The 24,086-nt window shown below is 51.7% G+C and overlaps 1 protein-coding gene and 1 non-coding gene across 8 annotated transcripts; one reads left to right on the forward strand and one right to left on the reverse strand.

The window, feature by feature from the left end:
• Window positions 1-242: 242 nt before the first annotated feature.
• On the reverse strand, window positions 243-345 carry LOC124513703 (U6 spliceosomal RNA). Its single transcript, XR_006962522.1, has one exon. It is a non-coding gene; the product is annotated as a U6 spliceosomal RNA (small nuclear RNA).
• Window positions 346-1,153: 808 nt separating this feature from the next.
• LIG3 (DNA ligase 3) lies at window positions 1,154-23,180 on the forward strand. Of its 7 annotated transcripts, none has more exons than XM_047080815.1 (20): window positions 1,154-1,251; window positions 3,580-4,133; window positions 7,968-8,111; window positions 9,961-10,158; window positions 11,129-11,280; window positions 11,974-12,140; window positions 12,253-12,330; window positions 12,794-12,962; window positions 14,429-14,584; window positions 16,314-16,445; window positions 16,839-16,918; window positions 17,257-17,344; window positions 17,717-17,794; window positions 18,125-18,248; window positions 18,853-18,995; window positions 19,342-19,416; window positions 19,830-19,976; window positions 20,615-20,807; window positions 21,193-21,275; window positions 22,394-23,180. In XM_047080815.1, the coding sequence occupies exons 2-20, from the start codon at window positions 3,584-3,586 to the stop codon at window positions 22,625-22,627; spliced, it is 2,991 nt and encodes a 996-aa protein (XP_046936771.1). In that variant the 5' UTR covers window positions 1,154-1,251; window positions 3,580-3,583; the 3' UTR covers window positions 22,628-23,180. The 7 variants fall into 7 exon arrangements, 5 of the variants coding, with proteins under 5 accessions (XP_046936771.1, XP_046936774.1, XP_046936775.1 ...); XR_006962296.1 differs by lacking the exon at window positions 1,154-1,251 and adding an exon at window positions 1,504-2,109 and having other exon boundaries at window positions 21,197-21,275; window positions 21,456-22,410; XR_006962297.1 differs by lacking the exon at window positions 1,154-1,251 and adding an exon at window positions 1,505-2,109 and having other exon boundaries at window positions 21,197-21,275; window positions 22,394-22,481.
• Window positions 23,181-24,086: the final 906 nt, after the last annotated feature.

Genomic DNA, 24,086 nt, shown 5'->3' on the forward strand with positions numbered 1-24,086 from the left:
TCAGGCCACTTTCTCACATGGGTCACTACCAGAAATGTTTTGTTTTTTTTCCCCAGCTTTATTGAGATGTAATTCACATACATTACTACAGAAGTTTAAGGTGTACACAGCATAATGGTTTGACCTATATATTATGAAATGAATGCGAAACTTACAAAACTTACCCAGTAAGTTTGGGTAGCATCCACCATCATATACATAAAAGAAAAAAGGGAAAAAAAAAGAAAAAATTGTCTTTCTTTAATAATATGGAACTCTTTATGAATTTGTGTGTCATCCTTGTGCAGGGGCCATGCTAATCTCTGTATGTTCCCATTTTAGTCTACGTGCTGCCTCAGCAAGCACCAAGAACCTTTCATTTCTTCCCTTGCCTCAGTCTCTCCCTGACCCAGCCTCAAAAGTAGTTACTATTCCCTAAGGCCCTTTATGGTTGCCCATCCCCTACACAGTAAAAGTCAAGCTCTTTTGCACAGAGCACAGAATTCCCTCCAGAATCTGATTTTAGTTTGCCTAATAATGCCCGATTGTTTGCTGTTCCTAGACCCTGAACAAGTTCGCTTAGGTTCTCTGAGCCTGCTGCTCTTTTGTAAAACTAGCCATCCTAATCCCTCAAAAAGTTGACCTGAGGTTTAAGCAACACAAGGGATTACTCTCCCCAACACTCCTTTACACTTTTAATGTGTGTCCATGTATCTAGTACTTTTCAACTCAATACTATTTATTGAATACAATGTGCTAGGCATTGTGCAGGACACAAGACACAGGGAATATAGAAAAATAAATTGAAAAAAAAGAGGTTGAATGACGCATTCCTTTGCCTTCCCCAAGCTCATTACAAAACAGTTTCTCAACCATTCGATTTAAGGACTAGAGCATCTCTAACATTATGAACGAATCGGGGCGGGGGGGGGGGGGGTCCTCTGAAGGTCAGGCCAGGGTGCGACCCCAGCTACCACCATGCACCCCCGCCCGGCCACGGCACCTCCACTTTTCCTGACCTCCACCGCAGGCAGGGAACCACCCCCAAACCCCAACACCGTTCCCAAAGTCGCACTCGGCGGAACCTGACCACCGCCCACGTGGCAGGGGGGGCGGGGACGCGTAGAGCACCTTGGGCCCGGACCTCTGCGCCTGCGCATTGCGCGGGCTCAAGGACCCGGATTTAAAGAGACAGGCGCTACAACCGTCGTGGCGGCGCGCGGCCTGTGGGCGCCCGGTGCGAGGCCTGCGGTGTGCGCTGGAGCGGGGAAGGTAGGTGCGCGGCGGGCGCGGCGGGGCCGGGCAGCGGGGAGGGAGGCGGCCCGGGGGGCCGGGGGCCCGGGGCTCGACGCGGCCCGGGAGCCAGCCCCCTCGGCTCCTCCCCCGCCCGCCCGCCGAGCCCCGGGGCACACCCTCCGTGACGTGGCGGCCCCCGGGGAGCCCACGGGGGTTGGCCCGTCGTTCCCGGGGACCCCCACGGTTCCGCGCGCGGGAGGGTCCCCCGGGGCCCCCGCGGAACCACGCTGGCCGCGCCGAGGCCGGTGCGCGTCCGTGCCCGTCCGTGCGTGTCGGGAGGCTTTCTCTGCCGGCCGCGTCCCCTTCCCCAGCCCCGGGCCGTGTCCTCGCGCCCCTGGCCGGTCCGAACCGAGGAGCTCGCTTCCCCGCTTCCTCCGCGGCCGTCCCCGGGCGTTCGCACCGGCCAGTCGCTCAGCCCACCCCTGCGAAGGCGTCGGGGAAGGCCCCCCGGGGAAGAGCGGCTTCAGCGCGCTCCCTTCCCGGCCCGGGCTGCGTTCGGGCCCCAGCCGTTTCATTCTCCACCACGTTGGAGGAAACGCTGCGCGGCGGCCGTTGGGGGCTGCGAGCACACGGGCTTGCTCCGAGCAGCGTGGTGCCTCCTCGTGGCCCAGCTCGCCCCGGGCCTCGGGCCCCGCGGAGGGTGGGGTGCTGCGCCGCGCTCTCCGGTAGGCTCCGTGCGGAGCGAGGGGGCGCGCCTCCCAAACATCCTTCTGAGGACCGCGTGGAAATCTAATTCGGCCTGGGCTCCCCCGATGGGCCTGCCCTGCCCACATAACTCACCTCTGCAGACCTCCTCTCCAAGAGAATGCCCCTTGATGAATCTGCGCATTTTGTGTACGTTTTCAGGGAGTTCAGAGCCCCTTCCCCCAGCCCATCCATGGACTCCTTTAAATTTTCCCACTCATCCTGTGGAGTAGGTATGGTTTTCCCCACTTTGGAAAGAACAGAAACTGAGACACCAAGGAGTTAAGGGTTTTCTCAAAAATAATATAGTCACTCAACTGAACAGTCCCAGTCGCACTCCCATCCCTGATCCCGATCCACCTGCCTTCCTCTGCTTCATGTTGCACTACAGGAAGTAAAGCCTGCCTGTCATTGTAAACAGCTAACGTTATTTCCCTTTTGCAAAGTATGTGCGGGCTGGAAAGAATTTCCAGGATATTTAAAATGGGAACAATGGGGGCGCCTGGGTGGCGCAGTCGGTTAAGCCTCCGACTTCAGCCAGGTCACGATCTCGCGGTCCGTGAGTTCGAGCCCCGCGTCAGGCTCTGGGCTGATGGCTCAGAGCCTGGAGCCTGTTTCCGATTCTGTGTCTCCCTCTCTCTCTGCCCCTCCCCCGTTCATGCTCTGTCTCTCTCTGTCCCAAAAATAAATAAAAACGTTGAAAAAAAATTTAAAAAAAAAGAAAAAGAAAAAAAAAGAAAATGGGAACAATGAAGATACTTTAGAAAATATGAATATAAAAAGGTGGGGGGATACCAGGTAGACATAATCCCTTGTTTCCGTGCGGGTTGATCTATCAGTTCCTTTGATTCTTGCCGTCCAGTTGCTTCAACATTCCCTGATTCGAGGTGCTATAAATTATGAACAGGCTAATTGCACAGAGGGAGCCTCTCCTTAAAGAATAAGTGCTTCCAATGGGTATTGAACCTGTGCTGTGTGCCCAGCTCTGTTCTTTGGGCCTTCCTCTTAGAATGACAAGTTAGGTACTATCGTTTTCCATATTTACAGTTGAGGACATTGAGGAAGGGAGACGTTAAGTGACCTACCAAGGTCACACAGCTAATGAGCTGGAATATGAACCCAAGCAGTCTGGTTCTAGGCTCTCCACTTAATGGCCTCTCAAAGTAGGTCATCTGATTACATCACAAATCTATATAGTGAATTATTTTCAGAGGATGGCATATATGTTATGCTTCACATTAAAAACTTCACAAACCTAATGCAGTTCTTCTTGGTGATTAAAAAGAAACTTCAGGATAGCTTGTAATACTTACCAGTCATCATCCATTACGAGTATCGGATGTTGCTGATGGCCTGAGAAAAGCTTTTATGTTATTTGGATTTGATCCCCTTGATTATGATTTACTAGATGTACATGTGTGCATTAGATACTTGAACACCCTTTTGCAAACTGAATTTTCCTGTTTTGAACTTGTCTTCATCCTGTAGGCAATAAATCTTTAATACTTTGGGAAATGTTTAGTTAGTCAGCATGGACTGTGTTAGGACTCTGGCCTCTGGGGACACTGGAAGCCTAGCTTCTGGTTTATATGTCACTTTTCCTGCCTCTTTTTCATGCAGCTGTATGACTTTGACTTTCAAGATCCTCTTCCTCCCAACCCTCCGCGCACTCGGGCGAAAAGAACTCTGCCTCTTCGGAGAACAACATTGCTGGCCTGACAGAAGACAGTTCGGCCATTGGTCAGAAACAGAGCTGTTTCATGGGCACGGCCTCCTCCAGAGAAGAAAGGCCGTTCTGTCATCCCAGAAAGGCGGTCTAAGACCACGTGCCACCCGCCTTGTTTTCTTGCCAGGGTCGCATGTGGGACTCTGCAGTGGCCCCTGTGAGATGGCCGAGCAACGGTTCTGTGTGGACTACGCCAAGCGTGGCACGGCCGGCTGCAAAAAGTGCAAGGAAAAGATCGTGAAGGGCGTATGCCGGATCGGCAAAGTGGTGCCCAACCCCTTCTCAGAGTCCGGGGGCGATATGAAAGAGTGGTATCACATTAAATGCATGTTTGAGAAACTGGAGCGGGCCCGGGCCACCACAAAAAAAATTGAGGACCTCACCGAGCTGGAAGGCTGGGAAGAGCTGGAAGATAATGAGAAGGAACAGATAAGCCAGCACATTGCAGGTGGGTGGGGAACTGATGCTGAGAGAAAGGAGGCGGAGAGTAGGACCCCATTTTTTTTTCCTCCCTGCCTGCCTTCTTCTTTTTTGTTGTGTTTGGTTTTTTTTTTTTTAACTTTTTGAAAACATTTCCAAACTCACAGAAGAGTTGTGAGGATAAAAAAAGAAAAAAAGAAAGCTCTTATTCCCTTTCCCCAGACATACCTGTTGTTACCATTTCGTTGTCTTTGCGTTATCATTTGTGTTCCTGTGCTGTTACTCTCTCTGTCCACGCGCGCAGTTTTCTTCCTGACCCATTTTAGAGTAGGTTGCATACGTTATGGCCTTGGCCTTGAAGTACTTCAGTGCGTATATCTTAAGAATAGGAATATTCTCTTATGTGACCGTAACAGTTATCAGCTCCAGTAAATCAATGCCTTATATAATACTTTCATCCACCATCTGTGTTCAGTTGTGTCAGTTGGTCAAACAGTATCTTTTTTTTTTTTAATGTTTATTTATTTTTGAGACAGAGAGAGACAGAGCATGAATGGGGGAGGGGCAGAGAGAGAGGGAGACACAGAATCGGAAGCAGGCTCCAGGCTCTGAGCCATCAGCCCAGAGCCCGACGCGGGGCTGGAACTCACAGACCGTGAGATTGTGACCTGAGCTGAAGTCGGACGCTTAACCGACTGAGCCACCCAGGCGCCCCTCAAACAGTATCTTTTATAGCTTTTGTCTCTGGTACAGAATCCCACTCTAGGATCCAGTATTGCATTTTGTTGTCTCTTTGTTCTCCTTAATGTGGAACATTTCAGTAGTCTTTTTTTTTTTTTTTTAAATGCCGTTGATATTCTTAAAGACTAGAGTACCTACCATCACACCCTCTTATCTTTCAACTTCTTATCCTATGGACTCACAGGTTACTTTTTCCTGGTGGCTTGTAATTTTATTGTATTTTATTAATTTGGTATTTATCCCATAGTTGGCCACTTGGGAAACCCCTTTGAGCTGGTTTCTGTGTCCTAGATGCCTCATCATTTTTTATTTATTTATTTATTTATTTTTTAATATATGAAATTTATTGTCAAATTGGTTTCCATACAACACCCAGTGCTCATCCCAAAAGGTGCCCTCCTCAATACCCATCACCCACCCTCCCCTCCCTCCCACCCCCCATCAACCCTCAGTTTGTTCTCAGTTTTGCCTCATCATTTTTTAAAATGTTTTTTAAAAAACTTATTTTTATTTTGAGAGAGAGAATGCACATGTGTGGGGGGGAGGGGCAGAAGGAGAGAGAGAATCTCAGGCAGGTTCCACGCTCAGCACAGAGCCCAATGTAGGGCTCGATGCCATGATGCTGGGATCATGACCTGAGCCCAAATCAAGAGCTGGATGCAGGGCGCCTGGGTGGCTCAGTCGGTTGAGCGTACGACTTTGGCTCAGGTCATGATCTCACGGTTTGTGAGTCCGAGCCCTGTGTTGGGCTCTGTGGTGACAGCTCGGAGCCTGGAGCCTGCTTCGGAATCTGTCTCCTTCTCTCTCTGCCCCTCCCCAACTTGTGCTTTGTCTCTCTCGGTCTCTCAAAAAATAAATAAATGTAAAAAAAAAGTTAAAAAAAAGAGTTGGATGCTCAACCGACTGAGCCACCCAGGTGCCTGTTTTTAAAAATATTTTACAAGAGCACACTTTACATACTGTATGTTAGCCAATTTGACAATAAATTATATTAACAAAATAAAATATTTTAAAGTACTTCCTTAATTTTCTGGCATAATGCTCTTAGGCTTACTTTATTTTTTTATTTTATTTCCTTACTATTTTTAAGGTTTTATTTAATTTTTTTTGGATGTTTATTTATTTTTGAGAGAGACAGAGACAGAATGCGAGTGGGTTGGGGCAGAGAGAGAGGGAGGAACAGAATCTGAAGCAGGCTGCAGATTCCGAGCTATCAGCACAGAGCCTGACGCGGGGCTCGAACTAAGGAGCTGTGAGATCATGACCTGAGCTGAAGTCGGACGCTCAACTGACTGAGCCACCAGGCAGCTCTTACTTTGGAGATTTTAAAGTAATCTCTACACGCAGTGTGGGGCTTGAACTTACAACCCCAAGATCAAGAGTCACATGCTCTGGGGTGCCTGGGTGGTTCAGTCTGTTGAGTGTCCGACTCTTGATTTTGACTCAGGTCATGATTGCACAGTTCATGAGATCGAGCCTGACATCTGGCTCTGTGCTGACAGTGTGGAGCTTGCTGGGGATTCTCTCTCTGCTCTCTGCCTCTCTCTCAAAAAAAAAAAAAAAAAAAAAAAACAAGAAATCACGTGCTCCACCAGACTAACCCACCCAGGTGCCCTTCTCAGGCTTACCTCATGTGTATCCTACCATAACCCTGGAATCTGCCGTTTCTCTGAAGAGTCCTGGTTCTGTTAGTGGGGAATGGCTTTAAAGAACAAAATCTAGATGCTCTGTATCCTTGTTACCATGAGGTATCTTTGCTTTTAAGCTCTTTTAGCAGACAACTAGAAAATGTATGTTCATATGCAAAAACGCCTGCATCTACATACACAGATACATCTATATGCACACATACATATTCACATGTGTGCATATTTTAGAAATCTTACACTGGTATTTCCAAATCCATTTAGTCCTTTATGACCTTCCTGTGCTCATTTTGACCTTTTTTTTTTTTAACTTTATTTATTTTGAGAGAGAGAGACATAGCATACAAGAAGGGGAGGGGCAGAGAGAGAGGGAGAGAGAGAATCCCAAGCAGGTTCGGCGCTGTCCGTGCAGAGCCCCATGTGGAGCTCAAACCCACAAATCATGAGATCATGACCAAAATCAAGAGTCAGACACTTAACTGACCGAGCAACCCAGGCACTCTTCATGTGTTCATTTTTAAAGTAATCCTATCTTCAGTTAAGTATAGTTCTGGTCACCGAAGGAGAACTATAGCAGTGGCTCTAAAAATGGGCAAAAAGATTTAAAAAAAAAAAAAAAAAGTGGGCATCTATCTATCATTGTTCTTGGAGAGGAGAGAAAACTTCCAAGAGAGAAAGCTACTTCACATATACTCCTTTCTCAAGTTCCCCATCCTGTCCTGACTTGTCCATTGGCCTTAGCCTTTGTCACTTCTTAACTAATCTCCTTCAGAGGAAGAGAAATACAAGGTAGAGTCAGACTGTCACACAGCTCAAAAAACTCAGCAGCTGGGGCTTTTCCTGCCTGTGCCAACCTGACCTGCTCTGTTTTCCATCTTCATTTTACTTTCCTGTTCATCTATAAATCAGGGGGCTAATTCCATGGAGCTGAGTCCCCAAGTTTTATCTGTGAAGATGTGATTTCTGATTTTCCCCAAATCTGGAGATTATTATATATGGGATAAGAAGTAGAGAGTGTTGATGAAAATATAAGTTACTAACAGAGGCAGAGTAATGGGGTCTTTTGTCGCCAGAACCTGCTCCTTCTTCCCCTGCCCCCAGTACTCTGTTACCCACTAGCTTCACTCAAAAAGATCAGTCCAGGGACATCTGGGTGGCTCAGTCCGTTCAGTGTCTGACTCTTGAGTTCAGCTGAGGTCATGATCTCATGGTTTGTGAGTTCGAGTTCCACGTTAGCACGGAGCCTGCTTGGGATTCTCTCCCTCTCCCTCTCCCTCTGCTCCTCCCTCCCTCTGTTTCTCTCAAAATAAATAAATAAACTTGAAACAAAACCAGATCAGTCCACAGCCAACCTTTGTAATGCCATGGTAGTAACTTACCAAGTAAGGCTGTAAGAGCAGTTGTGAGGTTCTTTGGAAGCTTTTCTCAGGGAGTTTTCACTGAAACATATTTTCCCTTCTTTTGGGGTCCTACAGATTTGTCTTCCAAGGCAACAAGCACACCAAAGAAGAAAGCTGTTGTCCAGGCTAAGCTGACAGCCACTGGCCAGGTGACGTCTCCAGTGAAAGGTGCCTCATTTGTCACCAATACCAATCCTCGGAAATTTTCTGGTTTTGCAGGTGAGAGATTAGGGCTGCTTTAGCCATTATGGTTCTTTTAGTTTGGAATCCTATTTGGGATTCTGGCTAAGAGTGGAAGTTCTGTGCTATCTATCTGGCCTCCTTCATAATTCGCTTTCCTCTGAGCAGAGGCAGGTAATGGCTAATTTTCAGCATTCCAGTTGTATAGCAAGCATTTCTTTGTATATGTGAATCTCTGTGACAGCCTAAAGAGGTTTTGTGTTGGCAGGACTTTTTGCCCTTGAAGTAGTCACCTGGGTCGGATGGAGATGATTATACCCTGCCCTAAAGCTTCCTTGTTTTTTGGTACTGAATGAAGTTTGAGAACTTGCATCCCTAACCTTGCCCAAACCAGAGCTGAAAGTATGGAAGAAGGGAGGTGGCATGTGTGTCCTGTGTAACAGGTAGCACTGGGCTAGGTAGGGACTCTTGCCCATGTAATTTGGTTTGTTCTTCAGTTAACCTTACGAAGTACTTTTACGAGGCCTGTCTTATGAAAGAGAAAGCTGACGTCCAGCGTTCATTATGGAATTAGTATTTACGCTAAAGTCTGTTTAACTCCAACGCCTGTGCTCTTTTCCCTGCACCCTGCTGCCTCTATCATTTGGAGACATTTCTGTGTTTCTGTGACTCAGGTAAAGAAAGTAAAGCCAAACACATGGCCTTAGAAGTTGTGCGCGGAGGTGGCTTTTTGTGAGTGAAAGAAGCGTAGGCTTGAAGTCAGAAGTCCCAGCATGTGACAGCTCGCTCGGGGGAGCACGTCGCTCTACCTCTGAGCTTCTGTGGCCTCATCTGTGAAGTGGGAACTGTAACACCTGCCTCGTTTACCACCCGGTATTCTCATGGGCACTAATGGAGAAAAGATTGCAAAAACAGTGCCTGATTCTGTGGGGGTTTTATTGTTTTAAAACTCTGAGGTTTGGTTTTTGTGTGGTGGTAGGCCAGAGATGGAAGTACAGAAGAGTTCAGGTAGCAATAAGGACAGCATGTTTCTGGAAGGGCCCTGGTCCTAGGGAGGGAAATTTGGGAGGAACTGAGAGAAATGGGGTGTTCTAAATTCTCGCATCCTGCTGAACATCGACACTTTGGAGATTTTGTCCCCTAAAATCCTCTTTAGACTCCAGGTCAGAGATGGGGATGGGTTCATAATTTACAGACCCCAGACAAGAGGAAGCTTACGTCAGCAGTCTGCTTGCTAATGGATCTGCTGCAAGCTTGCAGAACAGAATTTGCTTTGTAAATAGCCACAAGGAAGTAAGAGAGGACCATTTGGGGATGTCTGGAGGAAAGTCTTGCTCATTTAGCCAAATACCTGTTATTTTGGCAAGAATAAAGAAGTGGTGATGGGCGGGTGGGAGTGGTGATGGGCGGGTGGGAGTGGCGAAAGGCTGGAAACGCCTTCTCCCTGGTCTTGGGTTCCTCATCAGTATGAGGAGATTGAACTAGGTAATCTTTAAGGCGTCTTCCAGCCCCAACAGTCTGCGGTAGTGATGATTTCCCACTGACTAATATGTCACTTGGTTTCTTCTCCTGCTGTCCTCCCTGCTTCTCTGGGGTCAGCTTTACCATTGCTGAGGTCTGCTCTCGGCACAAAGGTGACCTGTTTTGTGCGGCACTCATATAAACACATGCGCGTCAGCTGGGCACCTGCATGGGTGTGAGGCCAGTGTTTCTTTCCCATTAATAGCTGTGATGCCTCTTCTTTACCTGTAAGGTGGGAATAATGGTATCCCCCCCACAGGGCTATTTTGGGGGATTAAGTGAAGCTCCAGCAGATGGCTTGTCACTTTCCCTTTCTTCTTTCTCAGCAAGGCCAGTGAATCCTCCCTCATGTTTCTCTCTCTAACAGCCAAGCCCAACAACTCTGGGGAAGCCCGCTCAAGCCCTACCCCTAAGTCAAGCCTGTCCTCAAGCAGATGTGACCCCAAGCACAAGGATTGTCTGCTACGTGAGTTTCGGAAGTTGTGTGCCATGGTGGCTGAAAATCCTAGCTACAACACGAAGACCCAGATCATACAGGACTTCCTTCGGAAAGGTTCAGCAGGAGGTGGGGCCTAGAACATCCTGGATGGGCATTTCCTTTGAAGAGCTCAGAGCCGTGACTGGTTTCATGGGCATGTGAACTATACGGTTTCACAGGGGGAGTGGGGGAGCTTGCTTTGATGTAATTTTCTGTTAATACCATCTTGAAATTCTCTTTTTTTTCTTTAGATTTTTCATTTTTAAGTAACCTCTACACCCAACATGGGCTCAAACTCACAACCCTGAGATTAAGAGTTGCATGCTCTACCCACTGAGCCAGCCAGATGCCACTTGAAATTCTTAATAATTTTGAAGAATGAGCCCAGCATTTTTACTTCTTCTTTTTTTTAATGTTTATTTTTGACAGAGAGAGAGAGAGATCGTGAGCAGGGAGGGGCAGAGAGAGAGGGAGACACAGAATGTGAAGCAGGCTCCAGGCTCCAACCTGTCAGCACAGAGCCCAGTGCAGGCTCGAACTCACAAGCTATGAGATCATGACCTGAGCTGAAGTCGGATGCTCAACCAGCTGAGCCCCCCCCAGGCGCCCCCATTTTTACTTCTTACAGGCTCCACAGGGAGCACAGCCAATTGTTCTTGGGGCACAGTGGCGTCACTCTTCTGCTGCCCTTATTTTATCCCCAGAAGGCCGGAAGGACCTATTGCATTTGACCAAGAGGAAAGTTCACTATCCTGCATGTTGGATAAGGTTTTTGTGAACGATTCATCTAACAAATGATCATTCAGCATCTGAATGTGCTCATCACTGGGGACACTAAAGCAAAACAGTGGCTCCGCCCTGTGGGAGTTCATCTGGGGAGGTAGATGCATAAGCCACGAGCCACCAGATGCGGTAGCCTCTACCTCTGTGATGAAGTACACGGGGTATTGTGGCAGCACAGACAGCGATGTAGACATCTCTTTCAGTTCCTTGAGTTTATGTATGTGTTTGTTTAAGCTCCCATTTCTCAGGAAGGGTTCTATTCTTCTGCCTCCAGATGGTTTCCACGGTGACGTGTACCTAACAGTGAAGCTGCTGCTGCCAGGTGTTATTAAGAGTGTTTACAACTTGAACGATAAGCAGATTGTGAAGCTTTTCAGCCGCATTTTTAACTGCAACCCAGATGATATGGCACGAGACCTAGAGCAGGTCAGAGGAAGGGGAGGGTGGGCGGCGTTCCAGGTGGGGCTCTGCCGAGCTAGGCACCTGCAACCTCTTTTTTCTGGTTGGGGCATATACTGTTTTAGGAAACTGAAACCCATTTGAGCAAGCTTCCTTTTCGAGAGAGCTTCCTTTACTAGAGGCCACAGCCGTTAGTGTCACAAGGTTGAGGACGGAAATTGGACTGCGACCCCATGAGAGGCCTAGATCTCAGCGACGGCATTTGAGACTTCCCACTGGCTCTCCTTGGGTTCTCATTCTGGGCCCTCCTTTTTCTTGTTTTTTTTTTCACCGTAACTTGGTATAACATTCAGCTTTTGTTTGTTCACAACTCCAGCTTTGGCAGCATAGAAAGTTTCTAACCGAGCGCTGCCCTTACCTGATGACCATATTTGTTTCTTGGTCCAAATTCTACCAGGAACCCAATTGGCTGCGTCCTGGATTAGTCCTTCCTTGCGTCACTTCTCAGCCAAGGCAGATGGCCAGATCCTAAGGCGGGTAGAGGTGCCCTTTCCAGGAACTGTGGGTGGGATAGAGTCTCCAAGAAGTGAGCCCAATATGTGCGAGCTGGGAATAGGAGTGATGATTGAAATCCCTGACTCACCTTTAGTGCTGGGGGGTTGGGAGATACGCTCGGCCACTCTGGGGTTGCAGCAGAGCCATTTTGGTTTTTGGAGACAGGGTGACGTGTCAGAGACGATCAGAGTCTTCTTTGAGCAGAGCAAGTCTTTCCCTCCAGCTGCCAAGAGCCTCCTCACCATCCAAGAGGTAGATGCGTTCCTCCTTCGCCTCTCCAAGCTCACCAAGGAGGATGAGCAACAGCAGGCCCTGCAGGACATCGCGTCCAGGTCAGGGGAGCTGCCTCGTGGGGCTGGGCGTGGGGAGATGCGATCGCCAGGAGAGGAGGCTTTGGGGGTCCACAGCTCTGCAGAGACCAAGCTGAATGTGCCTCACCCCTAGGTGTACAGCCAACGACCTTAAGTGCATCATCAGATTGATCAAACATGACCTGAAGATGAACTCAGGTGCAAAACACGTGTAAGTCCCAGCCCCTCTGATGGCCTGAACTGCCAGCTTCCTTTGTTGCCAGCTGGGGTCAGGGCCTTGGAGTCCTGATCTAGATTTAAATCCTCATTCTGCCTTATTCTTTCGTGTGGGACCCATCACTAGACCTGCTCAGCCTCCGTCTTCTCATGTAAAATGTAAAGATCCCCTTCTCACGCAGTTGTTAAAATGGAAAGTATGGAGCATGTTCAAAAAATAGAATATGAGTTCCTTGTCCGCCCCGGCCCCCTCTTTGCCATGGCAGCACCCATGGAGGCCCAGTATCTCAAAATGCTGAGTTTTCCAAGAGCTTGTTTTCCTGTGAATGCCTTTAGACAATAGAGCGTCAGCTTCCCCTCTGTATTGAGATGCTCTCTCTCTGAGAACTGACTGCTATCTAAAGCAGTAAGGTCAGAGACAGTGGGTTTTGTTTCCTTGCTCCCATCTGCCTTGGCAGGTTAGATGCCCTTGACCCCAATGCCTATGAAGCCTTCAAAGCCTCACGCAACCTGCAGGACGTGGTGGAGCGAGTCCTCCGCAATGAGCAGGAGGTGGAGAAGGAGCCAGGCCGGAGACGAGCTCTGAGTGTCCAGGCTTCACTGATGACGCCAGTGCAGCCCATGCTGGTAAGGATGCTGCTCCGGCCCCACGTGCTCCAGATACTCCCCGTGCTTGTGAGATCTGCTAGGGTATGATGCTGGAGGGGTTTGGGGAGGGAACAGTGGAATTGCGGAGGGGTATGTTTCCACGGGGGATTAGAGGTAACGGAGAAGGCGGCGTGATCTAGCAGAAATACCTGAATTCTAGGCCCGACTCTGCCAGCAAGCTGTAGAATCTTGAATGAGTTACTTGGCCCTTCTTAGTTTTTTCCTTCCCTCACACAAATGATGTATGAAATCTTCTGAAGCATCTACTTAGAATGGTTTGTCGGTCATCTTTCCTGAAAACAGATCGATGTATTAAGTAACTCCTGAGATTCTGTGACCTACCCCAAAGTAGCTCTGAGACTTAGTGGCAGAGCCGAGCTGCTTATGACAGGGTGGCTTGGCCTCATTCTTCTGGAAAGCACAGCTCAAGGAATGAAGACCAGGTGTGACCGAGATCATCTTGAGCCTCTGTTCATTTCACGAGATGTGGGATTTCCTTTCTGGGATTGGTTTTTCTGTGCATCGGGCCCCTCCACATATGCTGCCGGGCCTACTATGCGGTCCCTGGGTTGCTCCAGCCGGTGCAGTGCCTTTTGTGAACCTGCCTTGTGTGTGCTGCTAATGCCTTCGCAGAAGTGTTCTCTCCCTCCCGGGAATGTGGGATGGCCAGCTCCAAATTTGTGAGCTCACCATCCCGGGGACAGGACTCTTGTCACCGGCAGTAGTGGCCTTTCTGACTTTTATAAGAGTTCTGTCCAGAGTCTGTTGTACAACTTGTCACTTATTTGAAGAGTGGTATGGGTTCTATAGCTTAGTGCTTAACCCCACAGGCTTTGGAGTTGGGGCTAGCTGCAAACACCAGCCCTGCCATTGACCAGCTATATAGCTTTAAGTAAGGACTCAACCTCTTTGAACGTCTTGTTTTCTCAACCATGAAGCTAAGACAGCGTCCCTCATGTAAGATAGCACATGGAGGGTGTGGCGGGGCTATGTCTGATCTATACCCGTGAATAGCCCCAGAATGGTAGTCAGTCAGTCAGTGTTGTGTGAGGCAGGGTGGCCCTGGTATGTGAGGAAGCACTCCGGTGACCTGTCCTGACCGCTGTCCCTGACCGCTGCCGCCCTGCCAGCCCCTGTCAACGTTCTGCATCCCTTATCTTAACCTCTGCGTACCTCCTTTGCTGACCGGTGTGTTTAACAATAAGCCAAGACCCTGCAAGATCTTAAATTATTGAGAAGAAAATGAAATGCTGTTTCAGTGGAAGTTTATTACTCTTTTAAAATGAATCACATTCGTAGTCTTCAAAAGGCAAGCTCCGTGCCAGCCCTGAGGGCATCCTCCGGTCCTCACTCCCCGGGACCTGGACTCTGGGGCTGTCCCTGCTGAGCAGCCCCCAGTGGGAGAGCACCTGTAAGTCTCCAGGCTTGTCTTTCCTCACCCCAAGGCCGAGGCCTGCAAGTCCATCGAACATGCGATGAAGAAGTGTCCTAATGGCATGTTCTCTGAGATCAAGTATGACGGGGAGCGAGTCCAGGTGCATAAGAACGGAGACCACTTCAGCTACTTCAGCCGCAGCCTCAAGCCCGTCCTGCCTCACAAGGTATAGGTTCCTTCTTTTCTGCCGGGACTTTCTTAACCTTCCCGCCTCTAAGACTCTCAGGGGCAGGGTTCCATAGTCATTTCAGCTCTGGTACCCAACAGGGGTTTTCTCGTATCTGTTGAATGAACGTGTGTTTGTTTTTGGAGTCTCATTAACGAGGGGCTGCCCAGTAGGGACAGCCAAAGAGCCCAGACTTGGGTAAGTCAGCAGAGCCCCAGGGGACAGCGATGCTCCCCTTGCCTACTGTGACACTGAGACAGTGAGCTCACCTTGCAAGTGCTTGTCTCTTACGTTTCCATGCCCGTGTGCTTCTCAGAGCTAAATTACAGGTCGGGTACAAAAGGCTGTGGAACTGTCGTTCATGAGTTTGGTAAATATTTATCGAGTGTTTTGTCTGTGCTGAGCACTGTTCTAGGTAGTGGGTGTACAGCAGTAAAAAAATGGGCAAAGGTTCTTGCCCCCTGGAGGCTTACATGCTGACGGAAACAGTCCAGTGGGGACATCTGGGAGCCCAGACTCCTGTCCTTCATTCAGGGGCGTTAAGAACCTCACCCCTCAGTCCTTCTCAGCACCAGGGCCTCTGTGAGCCTTGGGGCTCTCTTCAGGGGAAAGCACCTGGAACATCTGGCCCCAGGAGCTTGTGAGTAGATGGACTTCCTGTCCTTGCTACCCGTTCTCTCCTTGCTCAGACTCCATTTTTCAGAGCTCCGGGGGTGAAGGGGACCTGTTGGGTGGCTCCCGTGCTCCCCTCCCCTTGCCTTCCTGCTAGAGCCCTGAGCCTCGGGCTGTTCATTTCAGATGTCCAGAGGAGAGCTCAGCACTGCCCTCCCTGGGGAGATGAGCGCAGGCTCACTGGCGTGGTCGGACCCAGTAAAGCCGCCGAGGAACTGTTCCCAGGGAGCAGCTGCTCAGTGGGCACCTCTGTTACCCAGGAAGAAGTTCAAGCCTGGCTTTTCGGAGTGTAGAGCCCTTTCCAAAGCTTCATTCGTTCCTTGTCTCTCCTGTACTTCGGGTTTGTGGAGAGTGGGTTGGGGATTGAAGTAGAGCAGGACAGGTATACAGGCCTCTCCTGTCCCAGCTTCCAGCCCCATAGGTAGCAAGGGCCTGCGTGCCCGGCCCAGGGGAGGAATCGGCCGCAGTCACGCTCTCTGGACCTCACTGCTGGCATCACTTGGCAGGGGCTAGCAAGGGTGGGACTCCTCCCTCTCTGGAACTATCAGAGACTAGGTTTCTACCTCTATCAGGAAAAACTCTAATTCCAAACATCCTTTCTTACTCATTTTGAAGATGGTTGTGGATTTCAAGCTCTCAGAGAAGACGCTCCTGTTTCCTCACTGCTCCTAAGAGGGTTCATTTCTTCCTTTCCATCCACCTCTTTGTAGCTGACCTGTTCTCCCCACAAGTGTCTGCCTGGCCGCACTCCCTCCTCTCACGTTTGTCCACCCCCACCTGCTCCTGCGCATACTCCACGCCCTTTTTCTTCCTTTTTCCTCCAAACTCCTCCATGGCTCAGGGGACTCAACCCAGGCCCACCTCTTCCTGGGTCCGAAATACCCATTCCTCTGGTCTCAATGGCTGGTAAGGCTTAGGTCTGTTTTGCACATGAGTTTGGCTCCCCGTGTTGATGTTCTGCGTTCCTTGTGGGGCCTGGGTTTTGCTCTCTGGCTCAGCTGTAGGTCACTGCTGCCCGTTCCTCTGTCCCTTACCTAAGTCACCCTTTTGCCTCCAGGTGGCCCACTTTAAGGACTATATCCCCCAGGCTTTCCCTGGGGGCCACAGCATGATCTTGGACTCTGAGGTGCTCCTGATCGACACTAAGACAGGCAAACCGTTGCCCTTTGGGACTCTTGGGGTGCACAAGGTACTGGCTCAGGGCCACACGTGTGGGAAGGAGCATGTGTGCGCATGTGGACGTGGACGTATGTGTGCTGTTGGTCTGAATGGAGGGGAATCTGTCACTCACTCAAGGTTAGGCTTATTCTTTGTTTCTGAACTACTTCTGAATGTAGCCCTGAGTTTAGATGTGTTTTTTTTGTTTTTTACATAAAAGGAGCTAGTACGGGGAACTTAGAATTGGGTTGATTTCCATTTAGGACCATGTGCTAAGTGCCCTTGTGGCCCAGGGCTTCAGAGCATGTCAAGACTTTTCTGTCCAGTGCTTTAGAGGGTCTCCAGAAGTGGATTGGGACTCCCCATTTTTTCTGCCCTCTTGTTTTTGTCACTCATGTATCTCCTATCTCATTTTTCTTTACAGAAAGCTGCCTTCCAGGATGCTAACGTCTGCCTGTTTGTTTTTGATTGTATCTACTTCAATGACATCAGCTTGATGGACAGGTGAGGGAGCTCTTTTTGGCGCCTGAGTAGGGAGGCAAGGGCTCGCTCACCTTGGGAAGGAGGGAGGGGAAGGGGCTGGAGCCTGTGCCTCTTTGTACCCAGAGCTGGGGAGGAGGGAGCTGAGAAGTAGCACACTTGCTACACGCACAGTGCTCCACGAAGCAGAAACGGGACCTGCGAGGGCGAAGTGGCTTTTGTGCCGCAGCTCGGTCACGAGAGAGGCTTTGAGCCATGGCAGTCCCTCTCGCGAAGCAGCAGTTCGTCGCTGAGTCCCTCCCTCCTCAGAACTCCTGATGGGGGTCGGAGGACCCTGACCTCAGCTCTCTCATTCCCCTTAGGCCTCTGTGTGAGCGGCGGAAGTTTCTTCATGATAACATGGTTGAAATTCCCAACCGGATCATGTTCTCAGAAATGAAGCAAGTCACTGTGAGCAAAGACCACACCCCAGACAGCCGCCTAGTGGTTTGAAAGGGCACACAGCCCCTTGGTCAGATGTGACTGGGAGAACGAGTCTTAGTTGTCTTATGGGGGCTGCCGACGTGTGTATGTCGTCCACTAGTCACCCCCGGGAGGACAGGGCATGAAACAGTCTTCTGCGATGGGCTCCCCATGTCTCACAGCCGCAGTAGCTTTCTGGTTGGGAGAATCCCTGCTTTGCAAGACCTTGGTTTGTCGTACTCAAGTCGGGGTGTTTCCAGTGGGCCCCGCACTAGTGTGCGAAAGGGAACCGCAGCCACCTCCCCGCCACAGCAGTGTCTGTTCTCACGCCAACCTCAGCATCTCTCTGTTATCCTTCAGAAAGCTTCGGACTTGGCCGACATGATAAACCGGGTCATCCGAGAGGGGTTGGAAGGGCTGGTGCTGAAGGACGTGAAGGTGAGCCACTCAGCCACTCACACCCTCGGCCTTCTTTCTCTCTCCTGCGGGCCCCCCCACCCACCCAGTCTCTCCAGCCCCAGCCAGCAGAGGGCGGCGTCAGCCTGAGGTGGCCGGGGCTGGCTGCAGCAGGGCCCTTTCCAGGGTCCGCACAGCTCCGTTCTGTGTCTAGAGGATGGGTTTGTGTATGTTTCCTGGGCCGCGAGCTGGGGGGTCTTGGCCAGAGTGGGCCGGGCACTGTGGTAGAGCCGAAATGTCAAAGGAAGAGGTAAATCCCACCCTTCTGCGGGTTCCATTCTAGTTTGAATCTTTCTTGCTTTTTCCTCTCAGGGTACATATGAGCCTGGAAAGCGGCACTGGCTGAAAGTCAAGAAAGACTATTTGAATGAGGGGGCCATGGCTGACACAGCTGACCTGGTGGTCCTTGGGGCCTTCTATGGGCAAGGGAGCAAAGGTCAGGGCGGCCTCTGGATGGGACTTCTTTGACAGGCACCACTCAGGGTGTAGGCTGGCCTTTTTGCTGGCTTAATCTACCAGCACGGCCCATCATGACTTCCACGGTTCTGGGATCAAGGGCCCCAGACTGGCCCGTGTCACCTCAGGTGGGGACATCTATGTGAGAGCTATAGACTTGGGCAGGGAGAGGTCAGGCAAGAGTACCCTATGCTACCTGGCATTAAGAAGCTCACCATCAACTACTTCCTCGGGGCCTGGCCACTTTCTACTCAGAAAAATCTCAAAATCTCCTGACTGGAGGGGAAGTTGGGGTCTGAGGAATGAATCTACTATGTGCCAGACACTGTTCAAGTTGTTTTACTCACCGGAATCTGACAAATTCTCTATGATTGTCCCTAACTGACTAAAGAGGAAATTGGGGCTCATAAAGGTTTAACTTGTGCGGCTAGTAAGAGGTAGAGGAGGTAGATCCAGGAGGGGCACTCGGCGCTCTGATGCCTGGGCCCAGGGCTTTCCCCTCCAGCAGGCTGCCCCTCACTGGGCACGTGGGGCTGACAGCAACGGCTCCCTCCATCCGCAACTTAACTCGCCGCCCCCCTCAGGTGGCATGATGTCCATCTTCCTCATGGGCTGCTATGACCCAGGCAGCCAGAAGTGGTGCACGGTCACCAAGTGTTCGGGAGGCCATGATGATGCGACGCTTGCCCGCCTGCAGAAGGAACTGGACATGGTGAAGATCAGTAAGGTGAGGAAGGGACCTGTTTGGCCCGGGCCTCTGGACTGGCCATCGTCACTGAGACTGGCTGTGCTTGGGGGACTGCGGGGATCGTTGATCTGTCTCCACAGAGAGTTGCTGATTGGCCATGGGAGCAGTATTAGGCCTTCAGAGTCTTTGAGTGCCAACCTTGTGCAGACCGGCCCGCCTGCTCCCTGGGCCAAACTCTCTCTGGGCAGGGAGGATCCCCTGGGGTGAGGGTCAGCCTTTTGTAAACAGTCACCTCTTTGCACAAGCCTGTGACTGGGGAGGGGAGTAGCATCTGCTTCTTGTTTTGGCGTGGGAACAGCCCAGCACAGCGTCTTTTGTCTTCCAGGATCCCAGCAAGATACCCAGCTGGCTGAAAATCAACAAGATCTACTACCCGGACTTCATAGTTCCAGACCCAAAGGTATCAGCCCAGTGGCCCGAGGCCCTCCAGCCCACAGAACAAGCTTGCAGATTCCTTAGGGCCACAGAGATGCCGTTTCAACCTCGCGGACAGCCCACCTGAGGATGGGGGTCTAGACCGGGCAGCCAAGTGATGGGCCAGTCGGCTCTGAGGAATCCTCAATAGAGGGAGGATGACACTGACCATCCCCTAGACACAGAGGGTTTGCTCGAAGTGACCGGGCCCGGTTCCTTCTGTGCACTGACCGAGAAATTGAGACCCCGGAGGAGAGCCAGAACTTCCCTAAGGTCACATAGCGTCAGCAGCACCTGTTAGCCAGTGCTTTTTGGTTTTAACGGGTCTGTGTTGCTTCTAGCTGGTTGGGAGAGGCTTCCCTGCTTCACCAGCGAGTGACCTGACTTAACCCCTGACAGAAAGCTGCCGTGTGGGAGATCACAGGGGCCGAGTTCTCCAAATCTGAGGCTCACACGGCCGACGGAATCTCCATCCGATTCCCTCGTTGCACCCGGATCCGTGATGATAAGGACTGGAAATCTGCCACTGACCTCCCCAAACTCAAGGTGCCTGCTTACGCTGCATGTGTGTCCTCTGCCCTGCTGTCCTGGCCTGGCACCCCAGCTATCTGGCCCGCTCACGTGTTCTCTCTCCCCTGAGACCAGGAGGGCAGTGGAGGGAGACCACCTGTCACAGGGCCAGGAGCTGCAGCACCCCGAGGGAGAATGCCGTGCTGCTCTCCTGCTTCCTGCTCGGGGGCTGGCCCCAGGCTGTGGTCTGTGCTGCTGAGAAGAACCGGGGGACAGAGAACAGTGATTTGTACCGACTCCCTAAGAAACAGGGATGGAGTTTAGAAAAGCACTGAGGGGCACCTAGGTGGCTCAGTCGGTTGAGCGGTCGACTCTTGATTTTGGCTCAGGTCGTGATCTCTCGGTTCGTGGGATCGGATCCTGCACTGGGCTCTGTGCTAACAGCGGGGAGCCTGCTTGGGATTCTCTTTGTCCCTCCCTCCCTCTCTAAATAAATAAAAAACATACACACACACACACACGCCAAGAAAGCCAGCTGCTTTTTTCCCTGCCATTTATTTGTCTGTCTCCCCTCTTTGTTCCTTAGCCACACGGACCTAAGACACACCTCAGAGGCCAGTGGCTGGGAAGGTAAGGGAAGGATCACACCTGATATTCTCCGTGCCTCTCCTCAGGAACTGTACCAGCTGTCCAAGGAGAGGGCAGACTTCACTGTGGCAGCCGGAGATGAGGGGAGCTCCACTACTGGGGGTAGCAGCGGAGAGAACGAGGTTACCTCGCGGCCTGCCTCCAGGGCCTCCCCGAAGCAGCCCTCCACCAGTGCCAAGAAGGCAGGAGGGAGGCGGAGCAGCCCCAACAGCCGAGGTGGTGAGGAGAAGGGAGGGGCTGGGGCGATGAGTGTGGTGTGAAGGCAGACATCGAAGGACAGGGACCTGGTCTGACATTCCAGCTCTGAGATCATGTGATTCTCTGCATCCGCCGTGGCAGACATTGACCGTGTTCCTGTTGTGTGTCCAGCTGCGGGCCAGAAGCCATTCTCCTGGGCCCCCTCCATCTGCTCAGTAAACCTGAGTGACGGGACCCCGGGAGAGCCCACCTGACCTTTGGATAAGCCCCCTCTGAGCTCCCCTCCCGTCTCAGCCGTGTTCCTAGGAGAGCCAGGGCCTGGCCCTTCTGCGTGCTGCCCTGACCTCCGGGGTCCGTGTCTGCTCCCCTCCCCACCGCCTAGTTCTAACCCTGAGCTCTCCCGCAGGTAGCAAGCCCACAGCGAAGCCTCCCCCCGTGAGAGTGGGAGAGAAGCGGAAGGCTCCTGACGAGCCCCCGGGCCAAGCAAAGGTGAGGGGAAAAATGGCGGGGTACCCGCGGCCGGCTTGGCCCGGGGCTGTGCGTTCCCGACCCTGCACTGGAACACGGAGAGACGAGCGATGTCTGGGGACTGATGGCCAGACACGCACCCCACCCCGCCGCGGCTGACAGCGCCGCTGCTCCACCCTGTGCCCTCTCGTTGCCTTGCAGAGGCGGCCGGCCAGCCAGCAGAGAGGAAGGAGAGCTGTGCCCGCAGGCAGGAGATAGAACAGCCGGGCCTCGCTGAGAGGCTGCAGGGACCCATCGGGCTGCCGCTCCCAAGTCACAATTTACATTAAAGAAAGGGGAGGAAGCCCAGTCTGGGTGGAGTGCGGCTGGCCGTGTGAGTCTGTGCTGTCTGTGCTCGGGGCCAGAGCAGACCGAGCCCACGAGGAGCGGAGTGGGGAGAGGGCGCTGGCTTGGTGATTGTCCCCCAGAGAGCCCTTCACCTTTTATAGCCCCTTCTCGGTCGTTGGTTTGACAACAGCTATTGAGCACCTACTGAGGCCAGTGATTAGGCTGGCCCAGGGGGGACGTGGGAAGTAAACACCCGATCTCTGTACCGTGTGACGGAGCCACACAGTCCTCCCCGCTAGCCAAAGCAAGCACCGAAGTTTGGCAAGTCAGGCCCTGAGCCCCGTCCCTGGCAGACGTGTAGAACTGTTCCCGTCTTTTCCCTGCGCGAAGCCCTTGAATCCGTCTACGGCCGAGGAGGGCTCCTGACCCCGCAGCCTAGCTAGTTGGGCACCGTGGACTGCTCCATCAGCCGGCATCCCAGAGTCCGAGAGCCACTGGTCCCGCCTGCCGGACGGTTCTCAGACACATGTACTTCCCCCTTCTCCAGGTCCCCGCATGGGGACCCACCCTGTCTTCCTCCTTTCCCTCTAGGCAGGGAGGGAGGGGGGTGCTTCCTCTAGAGTGGCTGGAGGACATGGGTTTCAGTGCCTGTTTCTTTTCTCCACTAAACTCTCCGTGCTGGTGTCCTGACCGCTAGGCTTCATCTCTGGCTCTTGTTGTGTCTCAAGTCCCCTTAGTATCTGGCCTGTGCTCATCTCTGTGGAGGCCCATCGGTCCCACTGCTGACCGCACTGACCCCTGTGCGTTTGCAGGTGCTGCTGGACATCTTCACTGGGGTGCGGCTCTACCTGCCACCCTCCACGCCGGACTTCAGCCGTCTCAGACGCTACTTTGTGGCATTCGATGGGGACCTGGTGCAGGAATTTGACATGGCTTCGGCCACGCACGTGCTGGGGAGCAGGGACGAGAACCCTGAGGCCCAGCAGGTCTCCCCGGAGTGGATCTGGGCGTGTATCCGGAAACGGAGGCTGGTAGCTCCCTGCTAGGACCGCGGCCCTCCGTCTCCCTTGGCCGCAGTCTTCTGCCTCCCCACAGGCCTGTGCTCCTGCTGGGCAGGCAGGCGGCCCCAGGAACCAGGGGAGGCGGGTGGCATTTCTTCTCCAAGCGGTGCATTTTCAGAACACGCCAGCCATGCTTGGTCTCTTCCCGACCAGGATGGACTTGCTGTGGGCACCCCTCCAGGGAAATCACTTTCTCCTGCTGGTTTACATAGATCTTTCAGATCTGGGTGCTGGTTTGGTTGTCTTTGTTTTCTTTCAAAAGCAGCTTCCCCACGCCCCCCCCCCATAAGTAAAATCTCTTGCAGTTATCCCTGGCCTTGCCCCCCATCCCCTGTAACTTCCCTAGCGATTAAGGCTATTGAAGGCCATCCACAAAGCCACTTGCCCCTTTTACTTGCAGGCTCATTTTAAAAGTTGTATTTAAAAGATTGCCTTCGGAAACGCTTCTTATACTTGGCGGAACTTGTATTCAACTTGGCCCTTTTTGCCAGGAATGAATCCTTATTTGAAAGAAAACAAAATGAATTTTATGACTTAATTCTCTGTGTTCTCCTCTTCCAGGGTATGGGTCCTGGTTTGAAGGGAGGGCACCAGGATCAGGTAGGAAAATGGGGCCTTTCTACAGAAGCGAGGTTGTGTGAGCTACTCCTCTGGGGGACATAGGGCTCCAAGAGGATCTGCCTCCTCCAAATCTGGAAGCAAGACTGGTTTTGAAAGTCAGAAACCCACCCGAGGACAAAACCTACACAGCGTCCTTCCCAAGAAAGGCTCCTGCGCCACTGAGGCTGGTTTCTTTGAATAAAAGGAAAGCAATTTAGTGTAGAGGAGTGCTGTTCAGTAGAACTGTCTCTGGCAATGGAAATACCCTGTAAATCTTCACTAGCCAAAATAAATTAGGCACACTTAGCTATGGAGCTCTTGGAATGTGGCTAACACAACTGAGGAACTGAAGTTTTCATTTTAATTCAACTTTAAATGGTCCCAAGTGGCTAATAACTACCACATTGGACAGTGCAGGGATGGGCCTGGTTCAGATCCAAGCCAAGACTCCGAGGCTGTGACGTCTGAGCCTCGCTTCCTCCCAGAGGAGTGAGGAGAGGACTTGTGCCTGTGTCCTTAGGCTGCTGCAAAGAGTAAACAGATCCAGGATAACCTGTGTGAAGTACTCAGCACAGCACCCAGTCCACAGTTTTCTGGAGCAGGGACTGCACGCGTGCCCACTCCCTGCCTGGGACCTGGGAGAGGGCGCCCCAGCCCCTGACTTCCCAGCTCTGGTCACACCACTCCCACAGCCTCGGGTCTGTGTGTGCAGCTCACGCTCTGGGCTGGCGCAGGTTCATCAGGCTGCCCTCTCCTTACAGACCAGCTTCCACGTTTTCCATTCTGCAGACTCCAGAGAGTGAGTTTTTTTGTCTCACTATCAACAGGTCGTCAGGCTTGTTTG

The sequence above is a fragment of the Lynx rufus genome, unplaced genomic scaffold, assembly GCF_022079265.1.
Source record: "Lynx rufus isolate CCGP_SWC_20201006 ecotype Redwood Valley unplaced genomic scaffold, mLynRuf1.p SCAF_18, whole genome shotgun sequence".
Classification (NCBI taxonomy): Eukaryota; Metazoa; Chordata; class Mammalia; order Carnivora; family Felidae; genus Lynx; species Lynx rufus.